General features: G+C 41.3%; 1 protein-coding gene across 1 annotated transcript in view; it reads right to left on the bottom strand.

Moving 5' to 3' along the window:
• Positions 1-19981, bottom strand: part of ENOX2 (ecto-NOX disulfide-thiol exchanger 2) — a 39967-nt gene that overhangs the window by 16366 nt on the left and 3620 nt on the right. The window contains exons 2-5 of the mRNA XM_081898002.1: positions 11125-11241; positions 3795-3926; positions 2664-2801; positions 1169-1375 (exon numbers count right to left, since the gene is read on the bottom strand). Of these exons, the coding sequence (XP_081754128.1) occupies positions 1169-1375; positions 2664-2801; positions 3795-3891 (442 nt within the window). The 5' untranslated portion in view covers positions 3892-3926; positions 11125-11241. The remainder of the gene's footprint in view (positions 1-1168; positions 1376-2663; positions 2802-3794; positions 3927-11124; positions 11242-19981) is intronic.

Raw genomic sequence — 19981 nt, 5'->3', positions numbered from 1 at the left:
AGACACCTATCAGAGGAAATGTGAACAGCTACAACTCAGGCTTAATAACATCCATGTTCAAACTGGATAAAGAAATGAACATCAACTGCTACGCATGCTCATCCACACATATCAATATGTTTGATTTATCAATGATTGTATCACATCTATGATGCAGACAGCTCAAAAACACTTCAAGTAAATTCCATTTGAAATTGTAACTGCAATATTTGTTAAGTTGTAAACATCACAAAGTAAGCTACATGGGAAGGGTGAGCATCAGGTGAAAGGTTGCTGCCGTTTCTGTTTAGTTGCTGAAGCCTTGCCGGATCCCTCTTACAACTCTGGAGGGTGGTTCTCATAGGGTAAAGTGACACTGACTGGACAACACATGTTATTCCAGAAGGGAGGCTAACCTCCAAAGTTCTCCAAAGAAGCCATGTTGGTTCTGGATAGTTTGAAAAGGTGGTAGTTTTCAATAATCAGCAGGTATTATAAAGATTTCAGGCCCTGAAGGTGCGCCTCCACCTTGTCATTAAGCCCAGCCACTGAGATCTAGCTCAGAGCCCAAGCAGAGGACCTTTTTTTGGTAGTGGTGCCCACCCTGTGGAATGCCCCCCCATCAGATGTCAAGGAGATAAGTAACTACTGTATACAAGGTTTACCTTTAGGAGGCATCTGAAGGCAGTTATGTATAGGGAAGTTTTTAATGATTAATGTTTTATTATGTTTCTGTATATGCTGGAAGCTGCCAAAAGTGGCTGGGGAAACCCAGTCAGATGGGCAGGGTACAAACAACAGCAACAACAACTATCATCATCATCATTAATCATAGAGACTCACTGCTTGTTGCACTAGAATTATTCCCTCTCTTCGTGAGCTGTGCAGCTCACAAGAGTTCCTTACTGTTGTTTCATGCTGACATTTTTTAGCTTGTTGGAATTTTGGAATTGGGCATTTTTCTGTTTTTATTAGACAAATTTATGAAAGCTATTCACAACGGTCTGTGTCACCATTGCATGTTATAGTGAAGTTAAAAGACTCCTTAGCCAAGTAACTGAAACTGGTGAGAGATGATTGTACAACTGGGAAAATGGAAGGGGACACAACAGACATGACTGCATGTGGCTTTTGCAACTCTACAGAAGAAATTATCTCTGAGTCAAAAGCAAAGACAAACAATATCTACCAGACAAATAAATAGCCTTGTCCACCATGTATTCCTCAGAAAAACGGATGTGGCAGAAGTGCTTTTTGCTCTTCCGAAGCGCTAAGATCTCTCCACACTGCTCAAAAATCTCCACAACAGTCTCTTCTGTTGCATTTTCCGGCAGCCCTCCAACAAATACCGTCTTGCATCCAGGAGGTCTTTCCCTTGTGGTAGGAGGAGGGAGATCTAAGGACAACAAGAAATATGATACATAATCTTGCCACAAGCAAAAGACATCTGGTATTCAACTACAATCCGACAACAACTGCTGCGCATTTGTGTTTAAGTGTCAGAAGGCTTGGCCACCCCTGGCCTCTTCCACACTTGCACTTGTCCTGTGCCTAGAAAGCACAGATCTAAGTGGTGTTCCACTTGCCCCATGCGGTTTTGCCTTTGCCCTGCAGGTTTTCCCAGGGGAATGTGGCAGGGCAAATGGAAGTGTGGATGAGCCTTCAACCTTGCCAGGCAAAGTTATATCCTGCCAGCCTTAAAATATCAAAAATCAATATCTTTCCAGGACAGCATGCTTCCCAAAGAAGAAAATATCCTCTCTTTTTGGCAACAGTTCACTGCTAGATTCATACTAAAAATAAACTGCAAGAACAGTGCACAGCCAAATACAAACACCCTTATACTATTGGACACAATACCACCAGCTTTATAAAAAGGGGGAAATGAGGGTCTATAAAATTTACTTGGATTTTCTTTTTATTACTGCTTGCTGTTTAGCAGCCTGCAGCAACAGCTGTGCAAAACTAGGCTTCCATTTGGAAAATGTCCTATGCATTTTCATGTTTCAATCTATAGCCCAGCATACTGCACAATTCATGATGTCGAAAATCTTATTTTTTAAAAAAAAAGATTTGCAACCTCATGTCTATAGCTTCCTCTTCCAATTACTCCCTGACCTTGAAAATATTCTAAAACAGAGAGGGTTCAACTAGAAAGTGTTAGAGATGTACTGCCAAGCAGACTAAAGCTGAGTTCTGGGAAGTTACGCACTTACCTCCCTTCCCTTCATCAAGTGGCATTCTAGACCAGGGATGGGTATCATGCAACTCTCCAGAAGTCGCTGGACACCAACCCTTGTGATCCTTGACTGCCACTGGTTCTCCCTACCATTGATTCCCCCACAACCACCTCTAGACTGCTGTTTTAATCAGTAATGTTTGCTTCTCCATTTTGCCTCTCATTAAGTGGACAGAATCAGCAAGCAGCACAGCAGGGTAGTACAGAGATGGCCTTGAGGCTCCCAGCGCTCCCTTTGAGGTGGTCCTGGCCATCTCTACAATCTAAAAGCTATTCTGACTTGGCCAAACTATAAAAAATATCCTGTTGGGAAAAGAGCTTCTTCTTCCCTCCATGATCTGTACATCCACCAGATGTAAAGAGGGACACCATTAGATGTCCCTCTTTACTTTCAATATTTCCCAATTGATCCCAGTGCAACTGCAAGAATTATGGCAAGGATTACTTGAGTTAGGTGGGAAGAGTGTGCAACTTTTGCAATGAATGATCTCCTTAATCACTGGTGGTGGCACTATTTCCAAGCCAGACATCAAGTGACTGATTGGTGGGATCCCAGTCATCATTCCAAGGGCAGGGTCAAAATCTGAAATAGAGAGGATATCAAGCTAGAGTGTTTCGGCTGCAACTGCACAATAATTCTAACTAGGAAAGCAGATTTTTTCCCATCAATAAAATCAAAACTTAAAGGACATGAGAGATACATAAAGCAATGAGTCTGGAGAAGCAGAGCCATTTGGCAGCCTACAAAAGCCAGTTCTCATGCATGGGAGGACAAAGATGCAGGCAGGCAGGATTGAAGAAAAAGAGAGCCCACAGTATATCCCAACACTGGGAGATTAGCCTCACTTCCTCCTGGTTTTGTAACTGAAATGACAGCCATGCATACCACCACACTGAAAGCTGGCTCACGCATCTGTTTTGCCTCTTCCACTTCAGGCTGCCTTGCCTTCTTTTAATTTTAGAAGTGCTGAATGAGTGCTTATGCATAAATCCATTTATTCAGTCAATTACTTTTTTTTAAAAGGAAACTTTTTAAAAAGTGCTTAACGGCTCCATAGATGGAGTAGAGGTGTTTTTTGGTAACATACAAGAGGGTCGGCCAATCAGGCCAATCACAGCCAGATTCTGCTTTAAATTTGCAGAGCTGTTTTTTGTTTATTATCGCAGCCACTCCTAAGGGCCAAGTAGACAGAGCACTCAGCTGATTGTCTAGTCTTGCAAAGACCCTTTCAAAGTGCTATTTTGCAGGGTGTTTTGCAGGTGCTGCCAATCACCTGATTAGTGAAACCTGCAAACACCCTTTCAGATAATCCAAGTTTTGACCTACCCCATAACTGACATCTTTTATGACTTCCAATAGATGTAGGACAGATGGGCATGGCTTCCCTGAAAATGGCCTTGTTGGCTAAATAAGGATGCCTAACAGGCCTAATCAGACACAGGCCAGAGGTTTCCCATCCATTTTAGGCTATGGATCTTGTGTGTTCTCTGAACATTTACTCCCCTTAACACTCCACTGGAAAAATTAAGCATTGCCTGCTTGCAGCGGTGATACCAAACCAAGAGCACAACCTACCAGGCAAAAGAGGATCTCCTGTTATTCCCATTGGTGCCATCCCCAAGTTATTCATTGCAGTGGTCCAGGCTGTTGGATCTGACATGCCCAAATCCATTGGAGGAGACTCTAGACTCAGATTTGGGATGCTGTCTGCAGAAAGGATTATGATTGACAAACATATTAACAAATGTACTTTTTAAAAAAATTATCAGCATTACTTACCCCAAACTGGAAGAGAAAGTGATAGAAACCAAATAAATCTCCCCTATAAAATGACACCATTTGCATATCTTGGCAAATGATGGGATAAATTCTAAGGAGAGAGTAGGATGCAACAAATACTCGCTTTAGGCACAAACTATTTGATGCAAACCACATTTGCCTGTGCTCCCCTCCCGAGTATCATCCCATCCCCCATGTACCAACGTCTTGTTCTTTCCAAAATAAGAGCTCTAGTTGTAAAGGCACAAGTCTTAAAATAGATCTGAGCCAGCACTTATCATGGGCCCCAGAATGATCCTCTGATGGCAGAGTATAACCCCTAAAAAAAACACACTAGGCCATAATCCAGGGCAAAGTCCATGTGTTATCTGCATGTCCAAAGGCCAAATCCCACTGTCAAACTCCTGAATACATTTTCAAATTCTCTCCCATCTGCCCCAAACAGTGGAGAGATTTGGCATAAGAGCAGCTTCAAGTAGCAAAGTCACACACAAAACTTAGTACATCGAAATGCCATCTTAGATCTCATGCCGAGTACTAGTAGTTTACATTTGTTTATTCTTTTACTTATATTCCACCCTTCATCACGAAGCCCTTCATCTCAAGGCAAGTAACAGCGGCAGGATTGCCATATTTCAAAAACTGAAAATCCAGACACAAATGTTGTTGTTTTGGCCAAAGTTGTTGATGCCCGTACATTTCAGCAATTTCCACCTGGATACTGTTTCCAATGGCTGAATCCTGGGAATGTCTGGAAAATTACGGTCTTATCCTGGGAATGTCTGGAAAATTACGGTCTTATGGCAACCCTAAACAACAGGGCAATGGAATTACCAGGAGGACCTCCCCAGCCCATCCTGAAGTTTGAGCAGGACAATAGGAAAAACACTGACTGGCAAAAACTGCTTCTAGGGAATCTCACCTCGCATACTAATGACAGTTCATCTGTTCTTCTCTGTCTGAAATAATTATTCAGCTCCTCCCCTTGTACCTGTGATTACTCTATTCCAGCTCAACAGTGAAGGGAAAGCACTGGGGATGGAATGCTTAGAATGAGCCAGCAGGCCCTTGCACATCTCATCAGATCAGTTTCCACTGCAACAGGTGTACTTTACATCCTCTGACCCATTCCTTTAATTGCCTGAAGAACTTGTAATTCAATTAACTCCTATCTTTCCTGGCCACTGGCCATACTGGCTGTGGCAGATGAGAGTTAGAATCCAACAATATCTGGAGGGCCACTGGTTCCCCATCCAATGCTCTGTTGGGGTGGGCGCTCATGAAGAGTAAGGAAGTTTTCTGCTTCATGCAGTATCATTTTAGCACAATCATCAACCCTGATGTGTAGTCTGGGGCTCTAATTTCCTTTTGGATGGCTTTGCTATTTTCAGCAGGTTCCACATCACAAATCCCCAAAATAAGAACAATCCCACATTTTTGCATGCAACTGATGCAGGTTAAATGGTATTGCTATGAGTTTGTGGGTGCCAGACCTCTCTAATCCCTGGATTCAGCAAGTGTTAAAAGCTAATCAATCCAAGCTAGCTTTCTGTGAGTTGATAGCCTGGGTGATGAGCCATTAAGAGGGATTTTTTTTTAATAAATATTTATTAAGGTTTTTAGAAAGAAAATACAATAATAATGAACATTATTGCTTTGTTTTAACAAAGTTTCGTAATATTCTTGAGCTTCCTCACGTCTCCCGCTCCCATTTACATCTTTAATAAATTTTGTCAGGCAAATTATCATCTTATTTCCAAATCTATAACCACATACTTAAATACCATAAAATAATTCTCCTACTAATTGTTTCTCTTAATCTCTCTTATTCTCAATTCTTAATCTATTTTAATGATGGCCAATTATTTATAACCGAGCATCCTTCTTAACATTCCACTAAGTCACAATATTTCTGCAGGTAGGTCTTGAATTTCTTCCAATCTTCTTCAATCCTTTCTTCTCCCAGGTCTCGGATTCTGCCAGTCATCTCCGCCAGTTGCATATAGTCCATCAGTTGCATCTGCCATTCTTCCAGTGTGGGTAGATCTTGAGTTTTCCAGTTCTTAGCGAGTAGTATCCTTGCTGCTGTTGTTGCGTACATGAAAAATGTTCTATCTTTCTTTAACACCTTCTGGTCGACAATGCCCAAAAGAAAGGCCTCTGGTTTCTTGGTAAAGGTATACTTAAACACCTTTTTCAACTCATTATATATCATTTCCCAGAAGGCCTTCACTTTAGGGCAAGACCACCAGAGGTGGAAGAATGTTCCTTCATTTTCTTTACATTTCCAACATTTGTTATCAGACGAATGGTATATTTTGGCAAGTTTAACTGGGGTCATGTACCATCTGTATATCATTTTCATTACATTTTCTTTCAAAGCATTACATGCAGTGAAATTCAACCCAGTGGTCCACAACCTTTCCCAGTCCTCAAACATAATGTTATGCCCAATGTCCTGTGCCCATTTTATCATAGCCGACTTAACCATTTCGTCTTGCGTATTCCATTTCAGCAGCAAATTATACATTCTTGAAAGTACCTTAGTCTTAGGTTCTAACAGCTCTGTTTCCAACTTCGATTTCTCCACCTGGAATCCTAACTTTTTGTCACTTTTAAAAATTTCCTTAATCTGAGCGTAATGTAACCAGTCTCGCACTTTATCCTTCATTTTCTCCATACTCTGCAATTTCCAGTTGTCCCCATCTTTTTCTAACAGTTCCCAATATTTTGGCCAGTAGGCTTCCATATTGGGTCTTTTCCAAGCCTTAGCTTCCAAGGGTGAAAGCCACCTCGGAGTTTTATTTTCCAATAAGTCTTTGTATTTTGTCCAGACATTAAACACTGCTTTTCTGACAATATGGTTCTTAAAGGCCTTATTTATCTTAACTTTGTCATACCACAAATATGCGTGCCAACCAAAAGCATTGTTATAACCTTCCAAATCTAACACGTCAGTGTCTTCGAGAAGTAGCCAATCTTTCAGCCAGCAGAAAGCTGCGGCTTCATAGTACAGCCTTAAGTCTGGCAGGGCAAAGCCCCCTCTTTCCTTTGCATCTGTTAGTATCTTAAACTTGATTCGGGGCTTTTTGCCCTGCCAGACAAATTTAGAAATATCTCTCTGCCACCTCCGAAAACACTCCGTTTTGTCCACAATTTGCAATGTTTGAAACAAAAACAACATCTTTGGCAACACATTCATCTTAATGGCAGCAATTCGGCCTAACAAAGAAAGTTTCAATTTTACCCAACTTTCCAAGTCTCTCTTAATTTCAGACCAACATTTTTCATAATTATCCTTGAATGGACTCAGATTCTTGGCTGTTATATTAACCCCTAGGTACTTTACCTTTTTCACCAATGATAATTCTGTTTCTCTCTGAAACCGTTCTGACTCTGTATCTGTCATATTTTTCCCTAACACCTTCGTTTTTTGTTTATTTAGCTTAAATCCTGCTACCTGTCCAAAATCATGCATCAGTTGTAAAACTCTTTTCGTACTAGATTCTGGCTCCTGCAATGTCAAGACTAGGTCATCTGCAAAAGCTTTAAGTTTATATTGTTTCGCTCTGACCTCAATCCCCTGCACCAGCCGGTCACCTCTAATCAAGTTCAGGAGCACCTCCAGGACTGAAATAAATAACAAAGGGGAAATCGGGCAGCCTTGTCGTGTTCCTTTTTCAATTTTAAATTCTTCCGTTACCACATTGTTAACTATCAATTTGGCTTTTTGCTCTGAATATATTGCGTCAATCCCATTTTGAAAACCCCGCCCCGCTCCCATTTCTTTTAAATTTCCCTTCATAAATTTCCAAGAGATATTGTCAAAGGCCTTCTCCGCGTCTATGAAAATCAAAACTGCTTTAGTGTTTATATTTGTTTGCAAAAGTTCCAAAATGTCGATAATGTTCCTTGTGTTTGCAAACATGTGTCTTCCTGGGAGAAAGCCAGCCTGATCCTTATGAATTACTTCATTCAGAACTCTTTTAAGTCTACTTGCTAAAACATCAGCAAATATTTTGTAATCCACATTTAAAAGGGAGATGGGGCGGTAGTTCTTCAGTTGTGTCTTTTCAGTTTCTGATTTTGGTATCAACGTGATAAAAGCTTCCTTCCACGATTCCGGCGCCTTCTTTCCCTCCAAAATTTCATTGCTGACCTCCATCAAAGGTTGAATCAGATAGTCACTCATTGTCTTGTAATACTTGGAGGTCAGGCCATCTGGTCCTGGAGATTTGCCCAGCTTCATGTTCTGAATGGCATGTTCAATTTCTTGTCGTGTTATTTGACTATTCAGGAGTAGTCTATTTTCTTGTGTAAATTTTTTAAGACTATGTTTTTTCAAAAATTGTTCAATCTCAACTTCATTTTGCGGCCCTTGGGTATATAGTTTCTTGAAATATTTCTGGAAGGATTTTCTAATTTCCACAGGGTTCTGAATATTTCTTCCTTCAATTTCTAGGTTTGTTACTAAGTTCAACTTTTGTCTCTTCTTCAACTGCCAAGCCAGCAGTTTCCCACATTTATTTGCCGATTCAAATGTTTTTTGTTTCATTAGCTTAATCTTCCATTCTATTTCCTGATTTATCAATTTAGAATATTGTGCCTGGTGAAGTTTAATTTCTCTCAGAATCGGCTGTGACTTCGGATTTGCTCTTAACTTCTTCTCTAATTCTCTTATTTTCTCCAAAATCTTATCTTTCTTTTCATTTTGTTTCCTTTTCTTAATGGCATTCTGTTGTATTAAGAACCCTCTCATCACAGCCTTACTTGCGTCCCAAATTGTTCTTTTTTCCACCGTTGTGTTCAAATTTATTTCGAAATAGTCCTTCAAAACTTTTTGGGCCTTTTTAATAATCTCCTGATCTCTAAATAAGTTGTCATTCATCTTCCATCGAAAGGAACCGGTTGGGAGCAGTGTCAAATCCATTTTCAAAGCGTTATGGTCGGAGCAGGTCTTTGGGCAGATTTCCACTTTCCTGACCTTAGGTGCCAGACCTCTAGTAATCCATATTTGGTCGATTCTTGTCCAAGTCAGGTGGGCTTCAGAGAAGAATGTTCCTTCCTTTCCCAAGGGGTTTCTCGTTCTCCAAATGTCAATCCAGTCCATATTGTCTGTATGAGCCATTAAGAGGGATTAAGGGGCTCTGTGGGAGATGGCAAATGGGCCTCTCCCTCCACTCACAGATAGTGAGAAGGACAAAAGCTAGAGTTGAGAGTGAACAGTGATGTGTCCGAGAAGCAAAATAGCAAGCAGAGTGACCGAGAGCCATGATGGATCTCTGCTTGAATCCACTGCTGCAGCTATGAAAGAAACAATGCCCATTCAGGGTGTTAATAGTGCGAACCCCTGCATAGCAGGCTCAGGTTGTATATATGTGTAAATAAACCATATATCCTAAAGACTCAGCTGTGCCTCATTCCCGAAAGGAAACATGAACCCTGGGTAAGTGCCTGGAACCCCTGGAATCTCACACCACTTGGAAGTTAGGGGTGTGTGCAACTGTATCTATATTGGGCTAATGAAAATTGGTAAAGGAACATATAAGCTATTGAGTTTCACAGAGCTGTTCATCCAACACAAGGAGTTACCTAGCTTGTGAAATTTTGTGAAATTCAAGTCATATTTCTATATCAACCTGCATTGGCTCAATTAAATACATGCTTTTCCTTAGCTTGTGTTTCACATACTTTGGGATCATCATGGCAATGTCCATGTTTCATTCCAATTTTTTATGGCAGTGAGGGTGTCTTCTAAGGAAGGATAAGAAGTACTTTGTTTTTGCTACTGCATATCAACCAGACCAACAAACATAAACCCCCAATTCAGATTCATCCTGACTCAAGCACGTACACAGCTGTGACTCGCTGACTTCTGGCTATCAAGTGACAAGTAACAGAAATCCCAGAACTCAGGATCCCTGGCATGGAATGAGCTAGAATAACAGGACATTTTTCCATTCTAAAAGTGAGCCTCCGTTCGCTTAGGTTCTCTCACGCAGCCCCACAACTAAAATTATAAACACAATTTAAAACATTAGATTTTAAAAGCCAATTAAATCATCCAACACAATGCGGTAGATAAAAACAGCAACCATTAAAATTACAGACCAACAATCTTATTCAGTTAAAAGCTGCAAAAAACAATTGTGCGTTTTAAGGCCTGCTTATATACAAACAGACTGAGTATAAGACAAACATCCTGGGGGAGTAAGTTCCACCGTGATGGGGCCACCAGTAAAAAGGCCCCGTTTCCCCCCACTTCCAACCTGATGAATCTTAAAGGCAGACCTACAAACAGGACTTCTATGGCCAATATCAGGGTTGGGCAGGTTCATGTAAAATATAGGTAGCCCTTCAGATATCTTGGTCCCAAACCTACAACACTATATCTGGGCCTGAAAACTCACTGGTAATGAAAATGGCAGTGTAGAATTGGTGTTATATGCTCTAGTCATCTGGCCCCCCAAAGCAACTGGGGAATGCATTCTGTACCAGCTGAAACTTTTGAACAGTGTTTGAGGACAGCCCCACATACAGCATGTTAAAGTAGCATAATTGGGATGCAATCAGGGCATGGACTACTGTGGTCAGCTCCACTTTCTCCAGATAGAGTAACATCTTATGTATCAGTTATTTATGGGAACAGATTCCATCAGCAACTTCCTAGAAAACAGCAAGTCCAGGAGAATCCCTCAGACTGTGTGCCTGGTCCTTCAGGTGGAGTGCAACCTCATCAAACTCTGGGCACACACTATGGTCCAGGGCACCATGTTTCCTACCCACAGTGCCTCTGTCTTATCCAGATTAAGCTTCAGCTTGTTTGCCCTCATCCATCCTAAAACCCCTAAAACTAGAAGGTGGAAACGATGAACAGAGCTGTACATCATCCACAAACTGATGACGCTTTAGCCCAGACTTCCAAACTATTTCTCCCAGCAGCTTCATGTACATGTTAACAATAAGGCAAGACAGGAGAGACAGAAGTGGTCATGGAGAGGAAAGAACTTTCCCAGTACCATCTTCTGGGTCTGTCCTGTTGTGTTCTTGTATCCCCATTCATAGTTAAGATATCCCCCAGGCACAAACACAGCTTGCTACACCACATGCACAATTCATGGCCTACCTGTAGGCAAATTTATCCTCTTCCGTTTCTGGCTTGCCTCGCCTCCATTTTCAGCAGGGCTGCTATTGAATGGCAGAGGTTTGCTATTGCCAGGGTCAAAGGGCAGGTGGTTTAGTCCTGAGAGAGACGGAAAAGGGAAGAATTTGTTAAGAACAGCATTTGATCCCTTCTAATTTTCAAACAAATCCTCAATACTCAAGTGCAAGCCAAATGTTTTCACAACACAGCCTCAGAGAGTGAAAAGCCTGAAGTAATACAAGAAAATACTGCACTATTCACCTACTGATGCACTGCTAGTAAAAGAGGTTGGCAATTGGCAGCTCACAGAACAAACACGGACCAAAGGGGATGCAGGCCCTCCCCACACAGCTGCCAACCCTCTTCTAACTGCTTAGGGGAAGCAGACAATTTTCATATTTCTTTATGGATCTAAATTAGTCCCATAACTGTAAAAGCTATTCTACCTTCTTTTTAGTCAAGTATTTCTATATACCATTGAGGGCAAGAGCTGCCGGTATTTTTTATAATTTGAAAGGCATTTGATAAAATGATGACTATGTATACAGTACTTAGATTATTCTCTGCTGTACAGGGACTAGTAGTTTAAAAAATGAATAAATTTTGAAAAACAAACAAACAAACAAACAAACAGGAACTTAATAATTGACGGCCACTGATGCTGCTGGTGCTGAATACCTTCCATAGAAATCTGAAGTCTAGCTTTGTGTTGTGGTACTAGGAAATGGGGGCGGATGGGCGGACGAGAGAGAGACAAGCTTCAGAAATTTGTTTGCAATTAACCTTGGCAGCTAGTACAATTGGTTATGATAACAAATACAGGATACAAGTGGTAAGACTGTCTAGCATTGCAACACCTCAAAAGCAAGAGGAAAGCTTAACTGAACAGAACATCTTGACTAAGTTCTCACCAATATGGCTTATCACATAAGAAGAACCTGGAGAAGTGAAAGGGTCCTTTTGTAGCAAAGAGGGAATGAGCTGTTGTGAAGGAATTATCCTGGCATGTTGTGTATCAAGCAGACTTGCCTCTTGAGGACAGAATTTTATTTGATGATGCTAGGTGTTAAACCCTATGCTAATCCCAAAGCCCTGGTGAGAGTAGCGGCAACAAGTCTCAGCCATCACTGGGATGGTTGGAGAGTCTTGGGGCACTTCAGAACGATAAACATTTACTGCTAGAGCATTCCCTACATAGTCAGGTTTACATTTCCTGCACCTGGAACCAAGGCTGCAATAGTGACAGTCTTCTCTCTTGCCAGAATGCTGGGACAGACATGTCGGAAAACTCTGAATGGAGATGTTTAAAGTAAATGTATAGACTTCAGTTCTGCATATACCAGGGCCACACAATTTGCAATCTACCAAACACAGACTCATTGCACACAGACATGCTGTTACAACACCTCTCAATTTTATTTTATTTCATTTATTTCATTTACTCTACTGGCCTGAATATAAGCCTGATTTTCCCCCCAAATTCTGACCATGAAAAGTTAAAGCGAGGCTTAAATTCGCGACCTTACAAAAACTAGCTTTTATGATATCTCTGCTGAAACAGACATATCTAAGCCAAAGCAATATTCTAAGAGCTTGAGAATACTCCCCAGCCTAGCTCCATGAGGAGCAAGAGGAGCTAAACAAAGATCCTCTTTTTCAGCCACCTTTCTAGAGATGTTTGAGAAAATTATTATTTCTTTGCTATGAACTAACTTGATCTATACTTCTCAAAGCTGCAAATCAGAATATAACTATCCTTTGGGATTTGCACATATTTACATTTTGCAAGGTATTTTTAAAGCAAAAACTTTATCAAAACATGTTTTAAATTGCATTGTTTTGAGATACATATATTCAGAAATGTGATCCTCCCTCCCCCAGCACTGCTTTTAAATGGGGCAGACCAGACATATGAATGAACACATACAAAAGTGACAGGGAACCAAAACAGTCAAATCTGCCCAATCCTATAGCTCCCTTACAGAGATAGTCCCAATATGGTCCTTTTGTAAATTATTTATAATAGCACCATCTACCTGCCTGCCACTTTGCAGAGGATAATGGCAGGCCCAGCGGAGTTTACGATCTATAACTTAACACGGGAAATAAAGTGAGGAAGGTGGGGTTAAAGAGGGGATAAGTGGACTATGCAGAATTAGACAAGCTAACAGGAAGGATCCAAGACCGGTGGGACCAGAGGTTTACCGAGGACTGGACTAAATTTACTGAGTATTTGAAAAGTATTTGTGATGATCAGATTACGCTTGTAGGACTACAAGAAGTTCTGTGAGGAGTAATTTAAGAAATATTGTAAAAATGGAAAGGGAGAAATGATTTGTTAGAAAAGGTAAAGGCAATATTAAGTTAAGAATTGCAGGAGAAATAATCAAGACGGAAGGCTATCAGAGATGCTGAAGGAAGTCCAAACAAGGACATATGTATTTGTGTGGTATGTCTTAAAAAATTTTGTATGCTAAAAATTAATAAAAAATATTATTAAAAAAAGAGGGGATAAGTGTGTGCTCATCTGAGTTACACACACAAAAGTTTAACTTCAGTAGGGGTAGGGATTAAAGAGTTAATTAAGCATCCAAAAACAGCAATAGGAAATCCCTTGCAAGTTGATGTGGTGACAGAGAATATTTGTGCTGCTATTACAACATCAACAAACCAAAACCAAACATTGAAGCACTTGCCTGTGACTGTCGTAGGACAAAACAGCAAGTGAAATGAAAGAATGAGCAGATTCAGTACAATTTGCCTTAATCACCATAACCTGATTTTGGGAACTCTGACATGGCTCATTAGGATACGTTTGTAGTTGAAGGAGTTCACAGCGAAGCCGAAGCTTTGGGAACCATCTGTTCCAAGTTATTTAGTAGCCCACACTTTCCAAGAAGCAAATGAAAAGAATGCAAAGCGCCTGGAATATGACTGAAGGACTTGGAACCCCTAATCCAAGACACAAGTGCATTCTTGAAACACTGCAGCTAATTTTAAAGGAATTGTGAAGGCACCAGCAATTGAGAATACCATCCGCAAGCTGCTTGGTTACAATGTTGTTATTGCCATGTGCCCAAGGGTGTGGTCTGCAGAAATGCACAAAGAAAATAGCACCAAGGGGCTTATGCAGCTGATCAGTACAAAGTTTACCCTATACAGTGGTACCTGGGGTTACAGATGCTTCAGGTTACAGACTCCGCTAACCCAGAAATAGTACCTTGGGTTAAGAACTTTGCTTCAGGATGAGAACAGAAATCGTGTTGCGGTGGTGCAGCAGCAACGGAAGGCCCCATTAGCTAAAATGGTGCTTCAGGTTAAGAACAGTTTCAGGTTAAGAACGGACCTCCGAAACGAATTAAGTATGTAACCAGAGGTACCACTGTACATAGATACACCACAAACTTACATTGATTTTATACCACCTCAAGTGTCCTGGTTTTTCTCAAAAGAATTCCTGGAACTGTAGTTTATAAGGGTGCTAAGTACTCTCTCTCAGAGATCTCAAACACCTAAGGAAGTACAACTCCCAGCATTTCTTAGTTACATAGAATGCCTATTAAACCACTTTAATTCTATGGTATAAAGATGTACATAGTCTGCAAAACAGTCTTGCAAGTTTCAATTCAAAACAGGGCTGCATCACTTATTCCCCTGGATGTTTACTTGGTATTAAGTCTCACTGAGTTTAATGGGGCTTGCTCCTCTAGGTGTTAAAGCTACCATTTCCATTCCACCCTGTTTTCAACACAATCAATGCAGTTTCCATTCTGCCTCAGCTCAGTTTCCACGAAATACTGCGCTGTTAGACTCACGGTCTGCTATTTCACGTAACTTACATAATCAATGACAAAATTATTTTCACACCAATGTAAAAAAATACTATGTATTGGTTGAAACAACCAATTTGCAAGAGAATAAAGATTGTACTTGCTGGATTGATTTCTTTTCTGGACCTTGGATAGAAATAGTGGCAATTTCCACTCCCACTAAAATTCTCTGATGTTCCAACTTGCTCCCGAATAAGCATGCATAGGATTTGCAGCCACCGTTTATTTAAAACATATTGACAAAAAAATGTGACTGGTTATTTGGAAAGCAAATTAAAATAAAATAAACTGCATCTAAACTGCTCACCAGAGATGAGGGGGTTGCACTGGCACAACCCAAGACTTACCTACTTCAAACAGACTCAGCCCAGGAGACATTGGATTTCAATTGTGCTGTTAGGATGGTGACAGCTCAAATTCATAAGGAATGACTTGCCAAACTGCTAAATACAGTGGTACCTCAGGTTACATACGCTTCAGGTTACATACACTTCAGGTTACAGACTCTAGAAATAGTGCTTCAGGTTAAGCACTTTGCTTCAGAATGAGAACAGAAATCATGCTCCGGCGGCGAGGCGACAGCAGGAGGCCCCATTAGCTAAAGTGGTGCTTCAGGTTAAGAACAGTTTCAGGTTAAGAACGGACCTCCAGAACGAATTAAGTACTTAACCTGAGGTACCACTGTATCATCATGAATAGGGCAGGAAATATCTATGCTGCTATTCTAGCTTCCTCACTCCCATTGTTTTAAAACAGGGGTCAGCAAACTTTTTCCACTGTCCCTCAGACCTTGTGGGGGGCCAGACTATATTTTTGGGGGGTGGAGGAACGATGCAAGAGCACCACGAGCCCCCTTACCTGTGTCTTGCGAGCGACAGGGGCTGGCGGTGGTGGCGGGGGGACGATGAGCAGCGCACAAAAGGGCTCTGGAGAGGGGCTGCTTAAAATGGGGGCCGCTTGAGCGCTGCTGCTGCTGCTGCTGCTGCTGTTGGCACCAACAAAACCCAGCCTTTTTCCTCCTCTAGGCAGAGCGGGAAGAAGCTAGGAGGAGGGAGGAGGAGGCGCCACCATGTGAGAGAGAGGGAAAGAACGTGCGCACCTGCAATCCACGTGGTGATTCCCGGACCATCCGTGGGCTGGATCCAGAAGGCAATTGGGCCTGATTGGCTTGCAGCCCTTAGTTTGCCTACCCATGTTTTAAAAGCTACAATTTTTAAAACTACAGAGCCAAGAAGTACACCTCTCCTGTTTATGAAGAATGGGCTTTCATAGAAACTGAAACAGACTACTTTAAAGCAAAGTCTGCAAAAACAATTGCCAACTTCTTAGTTGCAAATTCAGCTAAATCTAAAGATTAAATCTAAAGGCTTACAACAGCAATACAATTACACACTGTGCCATCTGTAGTCCCACATATTTCAAAGGAAAAATGTGGGGGGGAAACCAAAGGAAACAAAACACATACATTGCCTAAAAACATTTAAAAACATTATTCCATATTTACGTACTTATAGATAACCTGTTTGGGGAAGCTAAAACAGACCCCAAAAATGCAGTTGGCCACATTTGATTTAGAAATTAATTAAAACAGCAGCATATGATTTTTTAGGACCTGATGAAAGGAAAAATAAATCGATACCTTGTGAGTTTCATGGAATTCTCCATCAAGCAGGGTGTAAAATAAAAAAGGGGGAGGGATATTAATGAAATTGGAGATTATAACTTGTGTATCTACTAAAAGCAAAGTCAACAGAGACCGAAGTGGAAAGCAGTATGTACAACCACACTGTATTACTTTCCACTCTGGCTTCTATTTGAGACATTTTGTTTCACACATAGAAAAAGTGACAGCATTAGGTGGTAAAAGGTAGACTTCCTCCTTTTCTATAACTGCTTGACAATAAATTTGGTATACTCAAAGAATACAAAGGTGCCCTGATCAGCAATAGAATCAGTTTCAAATATCTGTTGTTCTTTAACATTTTCAGTGGGAAGCAATTGTTGTTTCTCCATCCCAGTATACTTTGATGCAATTTAATATATTTTGCTCTTGGCACAATCTTAAGAGCTTCCTTAATTAGTACAGTATCTTAAGGACCCAACTATTTGTGACCTCAGCTGCATAGTTCTGCCCTTAAATGCTGGTGCAGCCCCCTGAACTGTGAACACCAAAGACCCAAACCATATTGGAACTCTAGTGTAATGTAGCCTTTAAGCCTAGTATAGTTGTAGGTTTTAACCCAAGTCCCCCATTGCAATTCGGATCTGAATTGGGGGTGGGGGATTCTGCAACTCCAATTTATGTGGGTGGTGGGGTGGAACTGCACTCAACGGCAAACTCTACAATTGCAGTCATGTATAATTTGGCTGTTACCATGCCTTCTATCAGCAACATTTTTCTCTTTTTTAAAATAATAATAATGCACATCTTGCCTGATGAAGAGCTCTGAAACCTGACAGATAGCTCACTTTCTGTGACTTTCAAGTGGTCTAAATAAATGTATTATGCTACTGCTTCTATCTGAACCTGCTACTGCTACTAATGACCTGCTTCACTGACCTCTACCACTGTACGATGAAGATGACTATTGTAAAGGCTAACAGCTAAGTCAACTTTGTCTTCCAAAACGTTCATGTAGCAGGGAGACACCTTGACCTATAAAATCTAAAAACACTGCAGGAATGCTGTGCCACAGGCTTCCTTTGTCAGATGCATGCTGCACATACAGAAGAGACTGACTATGATAACTACACAATGAAACTCATAAAGCATGCTTTGGAAGTATAAGCAGCTAAAAAAGGGGGCAAAGAATGGAGTCAGCACACCAGCTTTCATACTTTTGGCCAAGATACCGGTAAGCTAATTTTAATCTTTAATATTCACCAGTCACAAAGTGCTTACCTATCAACAGTGGCGGCAATCTGCATAAAGAACTGAGCTTGATTTCCGGTTTGAGGTAATCTCAATTACGTTTTGGATATAAATGTTATTAATTTTTTCCATTACACTGAAACTTGAGATTCAAAGATGACCTATTTTCCTACAGTCCCCTTGCACCTAGGAGTGGCTTGCTTCTGTTTCAAGCCACAGCTAGACATCAAGAAGCTGCTGCCCATCTGGTTAAATACTGTCTGTTTCAACATTTATTATAAAAAAACACATTCAAAGACATTATTCCAAATCCTCCCATAACACATTTCAAGCCGCACAGAAACAGATTTAGAAAATGAAAGTCTAGAAAAAAAATTGAGATAAAAAAATTAAAATCCTGAAAGCTCTTCTGAACCTCCCCTTCCAAACAGAGAGCCTTTGATGACTCCAAGGCAGATTGGGAAGGCTAAAAGCCGGGGAAACCGCATTAAAAGGCTATCAAGAGCACCAGTTTGACCAGATACACTGTGGATTTAACTCCAGCTATTCCATATTTAAACAGTGCTCTTGCTGAATCCATATAATCCAAGAGATCCGGGAGCTCAGATTCAGTGTTATACTTGGCTGCAGGCACTCTGGCTTAGAGCACCGCTCTCACTTGACTGTTGGTGTCTGTAGACTTTACTCTCCACCTCCCCATCGCAAACTAAGACTGCTCATGGCAAACATATTGGAGTCGAAAATATTGAATCTCATTATACCAGAATGCAAACCGTACCTGTGAAATGCACAAAAAACATGATGGTGCTTCGCAAAGAGTGCTCTTCAGTCTCAGCGTGTTTTATCTTGCTACCCACACTACCGCACCATCATATAAACACAAACTAGTAACACAGTTCAGCCTGTGTGTGACGCATGTGCTGTGCTGGACCCTGCAAACAAACCAAGTGCCAGCAGCCAGCGTAACAAGAGGAGAGCTTAACGTCAATAAAGCTACACAGCAGGCAATTGGAAACGCTGGGATGCTAAAGAGGAAAGGCATGGAACTCTTTTTTTAAAATGAATTGCTGCCCACTGCTGCATCTGTCCCCATCAGTTACCAATCAGTGACTCTGTAAGAGACTAAATCCTGAACATTATGGGGAGATGGCCAGAGAGCAGGTGGCGAAGTAATTAACAACATGCTCATCTGTGAATCTGCAAAGGATTTCAGTACTAGGATCACTGAGAAGCGGCATGCAATTGGCAAGCCCCAATCTTGCTGGCTGCCTGCCCTGTGAGTGGTTATCTTTGCCATAACTTAACCCTCAAGAGAAACTAGTACTTCTTCTTAAGAATTCACACTAAAAACAATCTTTTTAACTTCCCAACATGCTTATTTTGTAACCATAACATTGAAACAGAAAAGAGGTGAGAGGGAAACCAAGATCAGCAGATATTCATACAGCCTTGTATTTTAAAAGCTCACCTAGTAGCCCTAGGTAATCAGTTCCATGAAGGTGAGTGAATAGGATGGCAGAGGAAGGAAGCGTTACTCTGCCCCTTCTCCCACAATGCTGTTGATAGAAGGCACTTTTTTTACTATCCTACAAAGAAGCTAATAGCCTGCATTTCAACCTGGCTGTGAAGGAGGAGCCTTCCCTTCATTTTCAACCAGCATAGAGACACAGGCTACTATTCTCTTAGGTAAACGGAAAGGGACCTTGACCATTAGGTCCAGTCGCGGATGACTCTGGGGTTGTTGTGCTCATCTCGCATTACTGGCCAAGGGAGCCGGCGTACAGCTTCTGGGTCACATGGCCAGCATGACTAAGCCGCTTCTGGTGAACCAGAGCAGCACACAGAAACACCGTTTACCCTCCCGCCGGAGCAGTACCTATTTATCTACTTGCACTTTGACGTGCTTTTGAACTGCTAGGTTGGCAGGAGCAGGGACTGAGCAATGGGAGCTCACCCCCTCGCGGGGCTTCGAACCGCCGACCTGCTGATCGGCAAGCCCTAGGCTCTGTGGTTTAACCCACAGTGCCACCCGCGTCCTAGTACTATTCTCTTAGCAGCTGTTAATTTTTGTAGGCTTATTTACAAGGCTAAACATCAATACAGTATGGTGAATATTACAGAGAATAAATATTGCTGC

This window comes from Podarcis melisellensis (genome assembly GCF_964234715.1).
Source record: "Podarcis melisellensis genome assembly, chromosome: Z".
Lineage (NCBI taxonomy): Eukaryota > Metazoa > Chordata > Lepidosauria > Squamata > Lacertidae > Podarcis > Podarcis melisellensis.
Note: the sequence above shows the minus strand (reverse complement) of the source record. Positions and strands in the feature narration are given on the sequence as shown.